This window comes from Oncorhynchus mykiss, chromosome 27 (genome assembly GCF_013265735.2).
Source record: "Oncorhynchus mykiss isolate Arlee chromosome 27, USDA_OmykA_1.1, whole genome shotgun sequence".
NCBI classification, from domain to species: domain Eukaryota; kingdom Metazoa; phylum Chordata; class Actinopteri; order Salmoniformes; family Salmonidae; genus Oncorhynchus; species Oncorhynchus mykiss.
In genome coordinates this window covers 36241021-36257273 of record NC_048591.1, presented here as the reverse complement: position 1 = coordinate 36257273, position 16253 = coordinate 36241021, and the positions used below count along the sequence as shown (strand labels likewise).

The following is a 16253-nucleotide window of genomic DNA, read 5'->3' as shown; positions in this document are numbered from 1 at the left end:
GTTGCGTTTATATTTTTGTTCAGTATGTTTGCTTAAAATACAAACAAGTTTTAGTTATAGTTTATGACATTAGGTAGAGGGACTGTGTTGTTTATCATGAGCGTTTTGTGAATTGAACCTTTGAAAAACTACACAAGGCCTCAATCATGCAACTTCTAGTGATATTCTGACGAGGCAATGGTGTGAAACTGGTAGGATTCATGGGAGAGTATGAGGCTGTTTGGATAGGTTCCCACTGGGTATGGTTCCTGTGCTCTGAGACTTGGTCTGGTGTTGTATGTTATTGTTCTCCCTCCTCTCTGACAGCCTTCCCTGCTCCCTGATGTGTCACAGGTAGATAACAGATTGATGTGAAAACAGCAAAGTAAGCCACTATAAAGGACTGATTTCCCCCTGCCGCATTCAGACCCTGACCCCCCACTACCTCTGTTTACAGGTAACGACCCGCCCCTTTACCTGTCTGTTACCTGTTACCATGGAGACCACTGCTTCACCATAGAAGACGATATTCCTCAACCAACCAGAGTGGAGTTCGCTTTCGACCAGAAGGATTCAAAAGTATTTCCCAGGATACACTGCTTCTCACTGGCACTTATTATTGTTAACGTGGCAATGGCCTTTCCTTGACCTGCAGCAGGAGGAGGAAGAGTTTCTTTGTGTGGTTTGTTTGGCTTGCCACCACTCCCCAATATGGAGAGGAACTTTACTCTTATGAAGCGTAATAGTTCTTGATCAAACTGGACATCATCAAGACACATCATCAAGACACATCATCAAGACATATTCTTAGTTAACAAACTGACCGATGAGATGATCTGGATCATCCTGGCCCTGCCCATGTGGGCGTGGCGTGGGACTGTTGGCGATTCCCAGGCTAACGAGCGGCGCGTCGTGGCACACATCCCTGGTGACATCATCATAGGAGCCCTGTTCTCTGTCCATCACCAGCCGACAGCGGACAAGGTACAACCCTCTGAGACTAAGACATCTTGTATGTACACATGAATGACAGATGGTGTGAGTGTGATGGACAGTGGGGTCTGAAATGATTGGCACCCCGATAAAGATTAGCCAAAATTACTGTAAACAATAAATCATTTAAATACTGAGCTATATTTTTTGCTAAAAAAAATGGTTCCAATCCAAGTGCCAATGCTGTTTAGAAAACAGAAGGTGTTTACATTTGTTGGAGAAGATTTTAAAATGTAGCTGTTTGGCTCTGCACACCAGTGGGAATGTATGAGCAGAACAGAACCCCATACCTACTGTAAAATATGATGCTAGATATTTAGTATTATGGGTCTGTTTATTTTCCACTGGTCAACATCATTATGAACTTTACCCACTAGGAGTACATTTTAGCCAAAAACCTGGTTGCCTCTGCAAGTGAATCTTCCAGCAAGAGTATCCTAAGCACACATCAAAATCCACAATGGAAACCATGTATCAGCCACAAAATCAACATTTTACAATGGTCATCTTCGCTTCCAGACCCATTGAAAACCAGTCGTTTGAATTGAAGAGGGCAGTCCAGGTGTCTTTGAATTGAAGAGGACAGTCCAGATGTCTTTGAATTGAAGAGGACAGTCATATGTCTTTGAATTGAAGAGGACAGTCCGTATGTCTTTGAATTGAAGAGGACAATCCAGATGTCTTTGAATTGAAGAGGACAGTCCAGATGTCTTTGAATTGAAGAGGACAGTCCGTATGTCTTTGAATTGAAGAGGACAGTTCAGATGTCTTTGAATTGAAGAGGACAGTCCAGATGTCTTTGAATTGAAGAGGACAGTCCAGATGTCTTTGAATTGAAGAGGACAGTCCGTATGTCTTTGAATTGAAGAGGACAGTCCGTATGTCTTTGAATTGAAGAGGACAGTCCGTATGTCTTTGAATTGAAGAGGACAGTCCGTATGTCTTTGGATTGAAGAGGACAGTCCAGATGTCTTTGAATTGAAGAGGACAGTCCGTATGCACAGACAAAGGATATCAGGGATCTGAAAGGGTTCTGACTGGAGGACTGGTCTAAGATCTCTCCCAATGTGTTCTCCAACTCAGAAAACAGTGTTGTTATCCTCGCATAGTGAAGGAAGGTTTTAAAGGTATTTAAAACAGGGGTGTCAATAATTTTGACCCCTACCTTTTTGAGAAGAAAACTATTACTTGTTAAACACAAGATATTTCTCTGAGCAATTGTATTAGTACAAAATAACACAATTTCCCAAAACTGTTTTAGCATACAATATGGCTCAGTTTTTGAATTGTTTATTTTATACAGTCATTTTTGCTATTCTTTGTCAAGGGGTGTCAATCATTTCAGACTGTGTGACGGTGTATGTTATCCACCCAAGGTGTAAGATATCAAATCAAATTAAGTAGCGTAAGCACTACGCTATCCAGTGTGTGTGTGTGTGTGTGTGTGTGTGTGCGTGTGTGTAGTGATGCTGTATATGTGTGTGTGATGACGTGTGTGTTCCTCCCCCAGGTACACGAACGTAAATGCGGCTCGGTGCGCGAGCAGTACGGTATCCAGCGTGTTGAGGCCATGCTACACACTCTAGACCGTATCAACGCTGACCCCCGTATCCTCCCCAACATCAGCCTGGGCTGTGAGATAAGAGACTCCTGCTGGCACTCTGCTGTGGCCCTGGAGCAGAGCATTGAGTTCATACGAGACTCCCTGGTGTCCTCCGATGAGGCCGAGGTGGGGGGAGGCAGTGTGTGGGGGGGCGGCGGGGGAGGAGCCGATGGGAGGGGAGGGCCGAGGTGTGCGGACCATGCTGCAACCCCCATGCGGGGGAAGAAGCCCATCGTCGGGCTGATAGGACCAGGCTCCAGCTCTGTGGCCATCCAGGTCCAGAACCTCCTACAGCTCTTCAACATACCCCAGATCGCCTACTCTGCTACCAGCATGGACCTCAGTGACAAGGTAGGCACACAATTATTTTCTAGTCTGTTTGACTCTATTCTACTTTCTCTGATCTACTTCATTCTAAATCTATTTTAATAGTACTTTATGAGTATCCTACTGTGTTTCTCTTCAACAGAATCTGTATAAGAACTTTATAAGTACGGTTTCTCTTCAACAGAATCTGTATAAGTACTTTATAAGTACTGTTTCTTGCCAACAGAATCTGTATAAGTACTTTATAAGTACTGTTTCTCTTCAACAGAATCTGTATAAGTACTTTATAAGTACTGTTTCTCTTCAACAGAATCTGTATAAGTACTTTATAAGTACTGTTTCTTGCCAACAGAATCTGTATAAGTACTTTATAAGTACTGTTTTCTCCAACAGAGTTTGTATAAGTACTTTATGAGAGTGGTGCCATCGGATGCTCAGCAGGCCAGAGCCATGGTGGACATTGTCAAGAGATACAACTGGAGCTACGTCTCTGCCATCCACACCGAGGGTAAGAATACACAAGCCCCCCTACAGTGTCAGGGTTAGAATATACAAGCCCCCCTACAGTGGCAGGGTTAGAATATACAAGCCCCCTACAGTGGCAGGGTTAGAATATACAAGCCCCCTACAGTGGCAGGGTTAGAATATACAAGCCCCCTACAGTGACAGGTTTAGAATATACAAGCCCCCCTACAGTGGCAGGGTTAGAATATACAAGCCCCCCTACAGTGGCAGGGTTAGAATATACAAGCCCCCCTACAGTGGCAGGGTTAGAATATACAAGCCCCCTACAGTGGCAGGGTTAGAATATACAAGCCCCACTACAGTGGTAGGGTTAGAATATACAAGCCCCCCTACAGTGGTAGGGTTAGAATATACAAGCCCCCCTACAGTGACAGGTTTAGAATATACAAGCCCCCCTACAGTGGCAGGGTTAGTATATACAAGCCCCCCTTCAGTGACAGGTTTAGAATATACAAGCCCCCCTACAGTGGTAGGGTTAGAATATACAAGCCCCCCTACAGTGGTAGGGTTAGAATATACAAGCCCCCCTACAGTGGCAGGGTTAGAATATACAAGCCCCCTACAGTGGCAGGGTTAGAATATACAAGCCCCCCTACAGTGGCAGGGTTAGAATATACAAGCCCCCTACAGTGGCAGGGTTAGAATATACAAGCCCCCTACAGTGGTCGGGTTAGAATATACAAGCCCCCCTACAGTGGCAGGGTTAGAATATACAAGCCCCCTACAGTGGCAGGGTTAGAATATACAAGCCCCCTACAGTGGCAGGGTTAGAATATACAAGCCCCCTACAGTGGTAGGTTTAGAATATACAAGCCCCCCTACAGTGGCAGGGTTAGAATATACAAGCCCCCCTACAGTGGCAGGGTTAGAATATACAAGCCCCCCTACAGTGACAGGGTTAGAATATACAAGCCCCCTACAGTGGCAGGGTTAGAATATACAAGCCCCCTACAGTGACAGGGTTAGAATATACAAGCCCCCTACAGTGGCAGGGTTAGAATATACAAGCCCCCTACAGTGGCAGGGTTAGAATATACAAGCCCCCCTACAGTGACAGGGTTAGAATATACAAGCCCCCTACAGTGGCAGGGTTAGAATATACAAGCCCCCTACAGTGGCAGGGTTAGAATACGCTCTGTGTGTCTTTCCATCTTCTTTTTCTGCTGCTCTGTGGCCATTCACACAAACAAGCACATTTGAGAGAATGTGTTTTTGATATTGAGTTTGTGTGTTTCCCTCTTCCCACTCACATCCATGCTTTCTCTTCTGGCCCTCCCTCTCTCTCTCTTTCTCTCTCTCTCCCTCTCTCTCAATCTCTGGGTGCCGATGACTGGCTGTAATTAATCTGTTCTTTGGCCACAAAGGGAAGCAGGTCTTTAGCTGAACTGTCAATTAGAGTTACACCTTAACACACACACACACACACACACACACACACACACACACACACACACACACACACACACACACACACACACACACACAGAGGGTCTGGCACTGGACTCCTCATCCCCTCCAGCATCGCCTAAGGGCCAAACTTCTATGTATGTGTCTGTCTCTGTGTTGTGAATACGAGGCTTTCTCTCTCTGTGTTGTGAATACGAGGCTTTCTGTCTCTGTGTTGTGAATACGAGGCTTTCCGTCTCTGTGTTGTGAATACGAGGCTTTCCGTCTCTGTGTTGTGAATACGAGGCTTTCCGTCTCTGTGTTGTGAATACGAGGCTTTCCGTCTCTGTGTTGTGAATACGAGGCTTTCTGTCTCTGTGTTGTGAATACGAGGCTTTCTGTCTCTGTGTTGTGAATACGAGGCTTTCTGTCTCTGTGTTGTGAATACGAGGCTTTCTGTCTCTGTGTTGTGAATACGAGGCTTTCTCTCTCTGTGTTGTGAATACGAGGCTTTCTGTCTCTGTTGTGAATACGAGGCTTTCTGTCTCTGTGTTGTGAATACGAGGATTTAGGAGTGTTTCTGTAAGTGTATACGGAAGGTACGGAACAGAAACACTAGTGTTTGTCTCGTCTCGTCTCATTTCTCAAAGACGACTGCTCTGCAGTCTAGAGAGAGAAGGAGAGAGAAAAGGAGAGCGAGAAGGAGGAAGGGGACAGTGATATGATAAGAGAGAGATAAAGCAGAAAGGAGGATCATGGAAACAGGAGGAGAGAGAGAGATAAAGCAGAAAGGAGGATCATGGAAACAGGAAGCGAGAGAGAGAGATGAAGCAGAAAGGAGGATCATGGAAACAGGAAGAGAGAGAGATAAAGCAGAAAGGAGGACCATGGAAACAGGAAGAGCGAGAGAGATAAAGCAGAAAGGAGGATCATGGAAACAGGAAGAGAGAGAGATAAAGCAGAAAGGAGGACCATGGAAACAGGAAGAGAGAGGTTAGAGGGAACATAAACACAGAGGAAGAGAGAGGTTAGAGGGAACATAAACACAGAGGAAGAGAGAGGTTAGAGGTTAGAGGGAACATAAACACAGAGGAAGAGAGAGATTAGAGGGAACATAAACACAGAGGAAGAGAGAGGTTAGAGGGAACATAAACATAGAGGAAGAGAGAGGTTAGAGGGAACATAAACACAGAGGAAGAGAGAGGTTAGAGGTTAGAGGGAACATAAACACAGAGGAAGAGAGAGGTTAGAGGGAACATAAACACAGAGGAAGAGAGAGGTTAGAGGGAACATAAACACAGAAGAAGAGAGAGGTTAGAGGTTAGAGGGAACATAAACACAGAGGAAGAGAGAGGTTAGAGGGAACATAAACACAGAGGAAGAGAGAGGTTAGAGGGAACATAAACACAGAAGAAGAGAGAGGTTAGAGGTTAGAGGGAACAAACACAGAGGAAGAGAGAGGTTAGAGGTTAGAGGGAACATAAACACAGAGGAAGAGAGAGGTTAGAGGGAACATAAACACAGAGGAAGAGAGAGATTAGAGGTTAGAGGGAACATAAACACAGAGGAAGAGAGAGGTTAGAGGGAACATAAACACAGAGGAAGAGAGAGGTTAGAGGGAACATAAAAACAGAGGAAGAGAGAGGTTAGAGGGAACATAAACACAGGAAGAGAGAGGTTAGAGGGATCATAAACACAGAGGAAGAGAGAGGTTAGAGGGAACATAAACACAGAGGAAGAGAGAGGTTAGAGGGAACATAAACACAGAGGAAGAGAGAGGTTAAAGGGAACATAAACACAGAGGAAGAGAGAGGTTAGAGGGAACATAAACACAGAGGAAGAGAGAGGTTAGAGGGAACATAAACACAGAGGAAGAGAGAGGTTAGAGGTTAGAGGTTAGAGGGAACATAAACACAGAGGAAGAGAGATGTTAGAGGTTAGAGGATAGAGGGAACATAAACACAGAGGAAGAGAGAGGTTAGAGGGAACATAAACACAGAAGAAGAGAGAGGTTAGAGGTTAGAGGGAACATAAACACAGAGGAAGAGAGAGGTTAGAGGGAACATAAACACAGAGGAAGAGAGAGGTTAGAGGGAACATAAACACAGAAGAAGAGAGAGGTTAGAGGGAACATAAACACAGAGGAAGAGAGAGGTTAGACGGAACATAAACACAGAGGAAGAGAGAGGTTAGAGGTTAGAGGGAACATAAACACAGAAGAAGAGAGAGGTTAGAGGGAACATAAACACAGAGGAAGAGAGGTTAGACGGAACATAAACACAGAGGAAGAGAGAGGTTAGAGGTTAGAGGGAACATAAACACAGAGGAAGAGAGAGGTTAGAGGGAACATAAACACAGAGGAAGAGAGAGGTTAGAGGGAACATAAACACAGAGGAAGAGAGAGGTTAGAGGTTAGAGGGAACATAAACACAGAAGAAGAGAGAGGTTAGTGGGAACATAACACAGAGGAAGAGAGAGGTTAGAGGGAACATAAACACAGAGGAAGAGAGAGGTTAGAGGTTAGAGGGAACATAAACACAGAAGAAGAGAGAGGTTAGTGGGAACATAACACAGAGGAAGAGAGAGGTTAGAGGGAACATAAACACAGAGGAAGAGAGATTCAAAGAAAGAGAGAGACCGGGTGAGATAGTACAATGGAAAGGGAGACATGTTAAGTGTGGGTTTTTAAATGAGAGTGTGAATATACTGGATGTCTCTGTCAGCATAGATATGGTCGGTGGTAAACTCTGGGCTGAGGAAGAGGAGTCAGAATGATGAGTAAATCACCTGAATGAGAGATGCTTGATCATATCTCATGCTCTCTGTCTGTCCTACAGAGACAGGGGGTGTGTGTGAGGGGGTGTTTCTGTGTGTTGCAGCGTGTGTTTAGGAAGTATGTGTGTGTGTGTAGCGGTGACAGTGATGGACCTAGGAACTGAGTAAGGGCCTCAGAACTTCCTATCGTTTACTATGTGTGGTAGAGATGTTATTTCCTTCCATAGCTCTCTTGGGAGAGACATTTGGATTGATTTAACCTTTATTTTACCAGGTAAGTTGACTGAACACATTCTCATTTACAGCAACGACCTGGGGAATAGTTACAGGGGAGAGGAGGGGGATGAATGAGCCAATTGTCATGTCACAGTGTCAACTGGAGGTACAGCTCTGTCCCTTGTGTATGGCCGTATATGTGTTGTGTGTAACTGAGTGTATGTGTGTGTGGCTGTGTGTTTGTGTGTGTGGCTGTGTGGTTGTCTACCTCTTATAGGGAGGGATAGGTAGAGTAGTGAGAGAGGGGGGTAGGAGTATGGGGAGGAGGGGACGGATAGGTAGGGGAGAGATGGAGGATGGGGAAGAGGGAAAGGTAGGGGGAGAGATGGAGGATGAGGAGGAGGGATAGGTAGGGGAGAGATGGAGGATAGGGAGGAGGGATAGGTAGGGGAGAGATGGAGGATAGGGAGGAGGGATAGGTAGGGGAGAGATGGAGGATAGGGAGGAGGGATAGGTAGGGGAGAGATGGAGGATAGGGAGGAAGGATAGGTAGGGGAGAGATGGAGGATAGGGAGGAGGGATAGGTAGGGGAGAGATGGAGGATAGGGAGGAAGGATAGGTAGGAGAGAGATGGAGGATGGGGAGGAGGGATACGTAGGGGAGAGATGGAGGAAAGGGAGGAGGGATAGGTAGGGGAGAGATGGAGGATAGGGAGGGAGGAAGGATAGGTAGGGGAGAGATGGAGGATGGGGAGGAGGGTTAGGTAGGGGAGAGATGGAGGATAGGGAGGAGGGATAGGTAGGGGGAGAGATGGAGGATAGGGAGGAGGGATAGGTAGGGGGAGAGATGGAGGTTAGGGAGGAGGGATAGGTAGGGGAGATATGGAGGATGAGGAGGAGGGCTAGGTAGGGAATAGATGGAGGATAGGGAGAAGGGATAGGTAGGGGAGAGATGGAGGATGGGGAGGAGGGATAGGTAGGGGGAGAGATGGAGGAAAGGGAGGAGGGATAGGTAGGGGGAGAGATGGAGGTTAGGGAGGAGGGATAGGTAGGGGAGAGATGGAGGATAGGGAGGAGGGATAGGTAGGGGAAGATATGGAGGATAGGGAGGAGGGATAGGTAGGGGGAGATATGGAGGATGAGGAGGAGGGATAGGTAGGGGAGAGATGGAGGATAGGGAGGAGGGATAGGTAGGGCGAAAGATGGAGGATAGGGAGGATGGATATGTAGGGGGAGAGATGGAGGATAGGGAGGAGGGATAGGTAGGGGAGAGATGGAGGATAGGGAGGAGGGATATGTAGAGGAGAGATGGAGGATGGGGAGGAGGGATAGGTAGGGGAGAGATGGAGGATAGGGAGGAGGGATAGGTAGGGGGAGAGATGGAGGATAGGGAGGAGGGATAGGTAGGGGAGAGATGGAGGATAGGGAGGAGGGATAGGTAGGGGGAGAGATGGAGGATAGGGAGGAGGGATAGGTAGGGGGAGAGATGGAGGATAGGGAGGAGGGATAGGTAGGGGAGAGATGGAGGATAGGGAGGAGGGATAGGTAGGGGGAGAGATGGAGGATAGGGAGGAGAGATCGGTAGGGGGAGAGATGGAGGATAGGGAGGAGGGATAGGTAGGGCGAAAGATGGAGGATAGGGAGGATGAATATGTAGGGGGAGAGATGGAGGATAGGGAGGAGGGATAGGTAGGGGAGAGATGGAGGATAGGGAGGAGGGATATGTAGAGGAGAGATGGAGGATGGGGAGGAGGGATAGGTAGGGGAGAGATGGAGGATAGGGAGGAGGGATAGGTAGGGGAGAGATGGAGGATAGGGAGGAGGGATAGGTAGGGGGATAGATGGAGGATAGGGAGGAGGGATAGGTAGGGGAGAGATGGAGGATATGGAGGAGGGATAGGTAGGGGAGAGATGGAGGATAGGGAGGAGGGATAGGTAGGGGGAGAGATGGAGGATAGGGAGGAGGGATAGGTAGGGGGAGAGATGGAGGATTGGGAGGAGGGATTGGTAGGGGGAGAGATGGAGGATAGGGAGGAGGGATAGGTAGGGGGAGAGATGGAGGATAGGGAGGAGGGATAGGTAGGGGGAGAGATGGAGGTTAGGGAGGAGGGATAGGTAGGGGAGAGATGGAGGATAGAGAGGAGGGCTAGGTAGGGGGAGATATGGAGGATGAGGAGGAGGGCTAGGTAGGGAATAGATGGAGGATAGGGAGAAGGGATAGGTAGGGGAGAGATGGAGGATGGGGAGGAGGGATAGGTAGGGGGAGAGATGGAGGAAAGGGAGGAGGGATAGGTAGGGGGAGAGATGGAGGTTAGGGAGGAGGGATAGGTAGGGGAGAGATGGAGGATAGGGAGGAGGGATAGGTAGGGGAAGATATGGAGGATAGGGAGGAGGGATAGGTAGGGGGAGATATGGAGGATGAGGAGGAGGGATAGGTAGGGGAGAGATGGAGGATAGGGAGGAGGGATAGGTAGGGCGAAAGATGGAGGATAGGGAGGATGGATATGTAGGGGGAGAGATGGAGGATAGGGAGGAGGGATAGGTAGGGGAGAGATGGAGGATAGGGAGGAGGGATATGTAGAGGAGAGATGGAGGATGGGGAGGAGGGATAGGTAGGGGAGAGATGGAGGATAGGGAGGAGGGATAGGTAGGGGAGAGATGGAGGATAGGGAGGGGGGATAGGTAGGGGGAGAGATGGAGGATAGGGAGGAGGGATAGGTAGGGGGAGAGATGGAGGATAGGGAGGATGGATAGGTAGGTGGAGAGATGGAGGATAGGGAGGAGGGATAGGTAGGGGGAGAGATGGAGGATAGGGAGGAGGGATAGGTAGGGGGAGAGATGGAGGATAGGGAGGAGGTATAGGTAGGGGGTGAGATGGAGGATAGGGAGGAGGGATAGGTAGGGGAGAGATGGAGGATAGGGAGAAGGGATAGGTAGGGGAGAGATGGAGGATGGGGAGGAGGGATAGGTAGGGGGAGAGATGGAGGAAAGGGAGGAGGGATAGGTAGGGGGAGAGATGGAGGTTAGGGAGGAGGGATAGGTAGGGGGAGAGATGGAGGTTAGGGAGGAGGGATAGGTAGGGGAGAGATGGAGGATAGGGAGGAGGGATAGGTAGGGGAAGATATGGAGGATAGGGAGGAGGGATAGGTAGGGGGAGATATGGAGGATGAGGAGGAGGGATAGGTAGGGGAGAGATGGAGGATAGGGAGGAGGGATAGGTAGGGCGAAAGATGGAGGATAGGGAGGATGGATATGTAGGGGGAGAGATGGAGGATAGGGAGGAGGGATAGGTAGGGGAGAGATGGAGGATAGGGAGGAGGGATATGTAGAGGAGAGATGGAGGATAGGGAGGAGGGATAGGTAGGGGAGAGATGGAGGATAGGGAGGAGGGATAGGTAGGGGGAGAGATGGAGGATAGGGAGGAGGGATAGGTAGGGGGAGAGATGGAGGATAGGTAGGGGGAGAGATGGAGGATAGGGAGGAGGGATAGGTAGGGGGAGAGATGGAGGATAGGGAGGAGGGATAGGTAGGGGGAGAGATGGAGGATAGGGAGGAGGGATAGGTAGGGGGAGAGATGGAGGATAGGGAGGAGGGATAGGTAGGGGGAGAGATGGAGGATAGGGAGGAGGGATAGGTAGGGGGAGAGATGGAGGATAGGGAGGATGGATAGGTAGGTGGAGAGATGGAGGATAGGGAGGAGGGATAGGTAGGGGGAGAGATGGAGGATAGGGAGGAGGGATAGGTAGGGGGAGAGATGGAGGATAGGGAGGAGGTATAGGTAGGGGTGAGATGGAGGATAGGGAGGAGGGATAGGTAGGGGAGAGATGGAGGATAGGGAGGAGGGATAGGTAGGGGAGAGATGGAGGATAGGGAGGAGGGATAGGTAGGTGGAGAAATGGAGGATGAGGAGGAGGGATAGGTAGGAGAGAGATGGAGGATAGGGAGGAGGGAAGGGTAGGGGGAGAGATGGAGGATAGGGAGGACGGCTAGGTAGGGGAGAGATGGAGGATAGGGAGGAGGGATAGGTAGGGGAGAGATGGATGATAGGGAGGAGGGATAGGTAGGGGAGAGATGGAGGATAGGGAGGAGGGATAGGTAGGGGAGAGATGGAGGATGAGGAGGAGGGGCAGACAGGGATAACCGATTAAATTGGCATTCTGTAGTCTGAAGTCTGTGGTTGTAAGTCCATAGTCTAAAGTCCATAGTCATAAGTCCATAGTCATAAGTCCATAGTCATAAGTCCATAGTCATAAGTCCATAGTCATAAGTCCATAGTCATAAGTCCATAGTCATAAGTTCATAGTCATAAGTCCATAGTCATAAGTCCATAGTCTGTCTTCTGAAGTCTGTAGTTGCAAGTCTGTAGTTGCAAGTCTGTAGTCTGTAGTCCGTAGTCCGTAGTCCGCACATGGAGGAGAGTATACAGGAGGAGAAAAAGGATCAGAGAATAGGGGGGTATTTGTTTCCTAGACTCAGTGTGACTTCTCAGACACATTCTGACAAACACTCACTTCCAAGTACCCCCTAACCACCACCTCTCTCTCTCTCTCTCTCTGTCTCTCTCTCTCTCTCTACCTCTCTCTCTATCTCTCTCTCTCCTCCTCCTCTCTCTATCCCTCTGTCCTCCTCCTCTCTCTCTATCTCTCTCTCTCTCTCCTCCTCCTCTCTCTATTCCTTTGTCCTCCTCCCCTCTCTCCCTCTCTCTCCCCCCCTCTCTCTACCCCTCTCCCCAAAGTACTGAGTGTTGTCTCTGCTCTCCTGAGAGGGAACATTAAATGGACAGTGCTTATTTGGGCAGAGATGATACCTCTCAGGGGATTAAAACTGTTGAATTGGAGTGTGTGGGAGAGAGAGATAGAAAGAGTGTGTGTGGATGTGTGTGAGAGGTAGTGAAGAGGTCGTTCACTGAGATTAATGGGATGTGCCTCGGTTGTTGCCATGGTAAACAGGGTCAAAAGTGTCTGGTTGGAATTTGTGTGTGTGTGTGTGTTTGTGTGTGTAATACATTGATGTTGTAGGAGAGACATATCCTCACCAGACACTAACTTGTGTGTATGTGCTTGCTGGTATTGAGTGTGTTAGAGAGTATTGGCCTATATTGCCACCTTTGAAGTGTACACTGAGTTGTTGTGTTTAACTGTCTCTGAAACATGATTGACTGTCACTCTGACTGTTACACTGACTGTCATTCACTCTATCCTAGGCATTTATATGTACCCTAGGTATTTCTATGTACCCTAGGCATTTCTATTTACCCTAGGCATTTATATGTACCCTAGGTATTTCTATGTACCCTAGGCATTTCTATGTACCCTAGGCATTTCTATGTACCCTATGCATTTCTATATACCCTAGGCATTTCTATTTGCCCTAGGTATTTATATGTACCCTATGCATTTATATGTACCCTAGGCATGTATATGCACCCTATGTATTTATATGTACCCTAGGTATTTCAATGTACCCTTGGTATTTATATGTACCCTAGACATGTCTATGTACCCTAGGATTTTATATGTACCCTGGGTATTTATATGTACCCTAGACATTTATATGTACCCTAGGACTTTCTATGTACCCTGGGTATTTATATGTACCCTGGGTATTTCTATGTACCCTAGGTATTTCTATGTACCCTAGGTATTTCAATGTACCCTTGGTATTTCTATGTACCCTAGACATTTCTATGTACCCTAGGAATTTATATGTGCCCTGGGTATTTCAATGTACCCTAGGTATTTCAATGTACCCTTGGTATTTCTATGTACCCTAGACATTTCTATGTACCCTAGGAATTTCTATGTACCCTGAGTATTTCTATGTACCCTAGGAATTTCTATGTACCCTGGGTATTTCAATGTACCCTTGGTATTTCAATGTACCCTAGGAATTCCTAAGCAGCACAGGATTAAAGTGAAAGAGGAGGATAGAGGTAATGACAGGGAGAGAGATGGAGAGATGAGAGACCATTTCACTCAGAGTTAATTGATGTCTAGTCCGGTCAGAGTGGTTGTGTCATTACAGTGATACACAATGGTTCTTATTACTGAGCCCTAAAACACTGTCTGTCTCTAGCTTCCACATAGCAGGAGTTAGAGTTACTGAGCCCTAACACACTGTCTGTGTCTAGCTTCCACATAGCAGGAGTTAGAGTTACTGAGCCCTAACACACTGTCTGTCTCTAGCTTCCACAAAGCAGGAGTTAGAGTTACTGAGCCCTAACACACTGTCTGTGTCTAGCTTCCACATAGCAGGAGTTAGAGTTACTGAGCCCTAACACACTGTCTGTGTCTAGCTTCCACATAGCAGGAGTTAGAGTTACTGAGCCCTAACACACTGTCTGTGTCTAGCTTCCACATAGCAGGAGTTAGAGTTACTGAGCCCTAACACACTGTCTGTCTCTAGCTTCCACATAGCAGGAGTTAGAGTTACTGAGCCCTAAAACACTGTCTGTCTCTAGCTTCCACATAGCAGGAGTTAGAGTTACTGAGCCCTAACACACTGTCTGTGTCTAGCTTCCACATAGCAGGAGTTAGAGTTACTGAGCCCTAACACACTGTCTGTCTCTAGCTTCCACAGTCCTAACACACTGTCAAATTCATAGAACATAAGATATGAATGTTCTAGACTTCAATTTTCAATTCAATTCAATTCAAATGTATTTATATAGCCCTTCGTACATCAGCTGATATCTCAAAGTGCTGTACAGAAACCCAGCCTAAAACTCCAAACAGCAAGCAATGCAGGTGTAGAAGCACGGTGGCTAGGAAAAACTCCCTAGGAAGAAACCTAGAGAGGAACCAGGCTATGTGGGGTGGCCAGTCTTCTTCTGGCTGTGCCAGGTGGAGATAATAACAGAACATGGCCAAGATGTTCAAATGTTCATAAATGACCAGCATGGTCCAATAATAATAAGGCAGAACAGTTGAAACTGGAGCAGCAGCACGACCAGGTGGACTGGGGACAGCAAGGAGTCATCATGTCAGGTAATCCTGAGGCATGGTCCTAGGGCTCAGGTCCTCCGAGAGAGAGAAAGAAAGAGAGAAAGAGAGAATTAGAGAGAGCAGACTTAAATTCACACAGGACACCGAATAGGACAGGAGAAGTACTCCAGATATAACAAACTGAACCTAGCCCTCGACACATAAACTACTGCAGCATAAATACTGGAGGCTGAGACAGGAGGGGTCAGGAGACACTGTGGCCCCATCCGAGGACACCCCCGGACAGGGCCAAACAGGAAGGATATAACCCTACCCACTTTGCCAAATCACAGCCCCCACACCACTAGAGGGATATCTTCAACCACCAACTTACCATCCTGAGACAAGGCCGAGTATAGCCCACAAAGATCTCCGCCACGGCACAACCCAAGGGGGGGCGCCAACCCAGACAGGAAGATCACATCAGTGACTCAACCCACTCAAGTGACGCACCCCTCCTAGGGACGGTATGAAAGAGCCCCAGTAAGCCAGTGACTCAGCCCCTGTAATAGGGTTAGAGGCAGAGAATCCCAGTGGAAAGAGGGGAACCGGCCAGGCAAAGACAGCAAGGGCGGTTCGTTGCTCCAGAGCCTTTCCGTTCACCTTCACACTCCTGGGCCAGACTACACTCAATCATATGACCCACTGAAGAGATGAGTCTTCAGTAAAGACTTAAAGGTTGAGACCGAGTTTGCGTCTCTTACATGGGTAGGCAGACCATTCCATAAAAATGGAGCTCTATAGGAGAAAGCCCTGCCTCCAGCTGTTTGCTTAGAAATTATAGGGACAATTAGGAGGCCTGCGTCTTGTGACCGTAGCGTACGTGTAGGTATGTACGGCAGGACATAGCACTGGAGTAATATGATCAAATTTTTTGGTTCTAGTCAGGATTCTAGCAGCCGTATTTAGCACTAACTGAAGTTTATTTAGTGCTTTATCCGGGTAGCCGGAAAGTAGAGCATTGCAGTAGTCTAACCTAGAAGTGACAAAAGCATGGATTAATTTTTCTGCATCATTTTTGGACAGAAAGTTTCTGATTTTTGCAATGTTACGTAGATGGAAAAAAGCTGTCCTTGAAATGGTCTTGATATGTTCTTCAAAAGAGAGATCATGGTCCAGAGTAATGCCGAGGTCCTTCACAGTTTTATTTGAGATGACTGTACAACCATTAAGATTAATTGTCAGATTCAACAGAATATCTCTTTGTTTCTTGGGACCTAGAACAAGCATCTCTGTTTTGTCCGAGTTTAAAAGTAGAAAGTTTGCAGCCATCCACTTCCTTATGTCTGAAACACATGCTTCTAGCGAGGGCAATTTTGGGGCTTCACCATGTTTCATTGAAATGTACAGCTGTGTGTCATCCGCATAGCAGTGAAAGTTAACATTATGTTTTCAAATGACATCCCCAAGAGGTCAAATATATAGTGAAAACAATAGTGGTCCTAAAAAGGAACCTTGAGGAACACC

General features: G+C 47.4%; 1 protein-coding gene across 2 annotated transcripts in view; it reads left to right on the top strand.

Annotated features, from left to right (window-relative positions):
• Nucleotides 1-16253, top strand: part of LOC110507213 (metabotropic glutamate receptor 5-like) — a 131624-nt gene that overhangs the window by 7087 nt on the left and 108284 nt on the right. For both annotated transcript variants that reach the window (XM_036965426.1, XM_036965427.1), the window contains exons 2-4: nucleotides 437-963; nucleotides 2483-2926; nucleotides 3296-3410. In XM_036965426.1, coding sequence (XP_036821321.1) covers nucleotides 811-963; nucleotides 2483-2926; nucleotides 3296-3410 — 712 coding nt within the window. In that variant the 5' untranslated portion in view covers nucleotides 437-810. The remainder of the gene's footprint in view (nucleotides 1-436; nucleotides 964-2482; nucleotides 2927-3295; nucleotides 3411-16253) is intronic.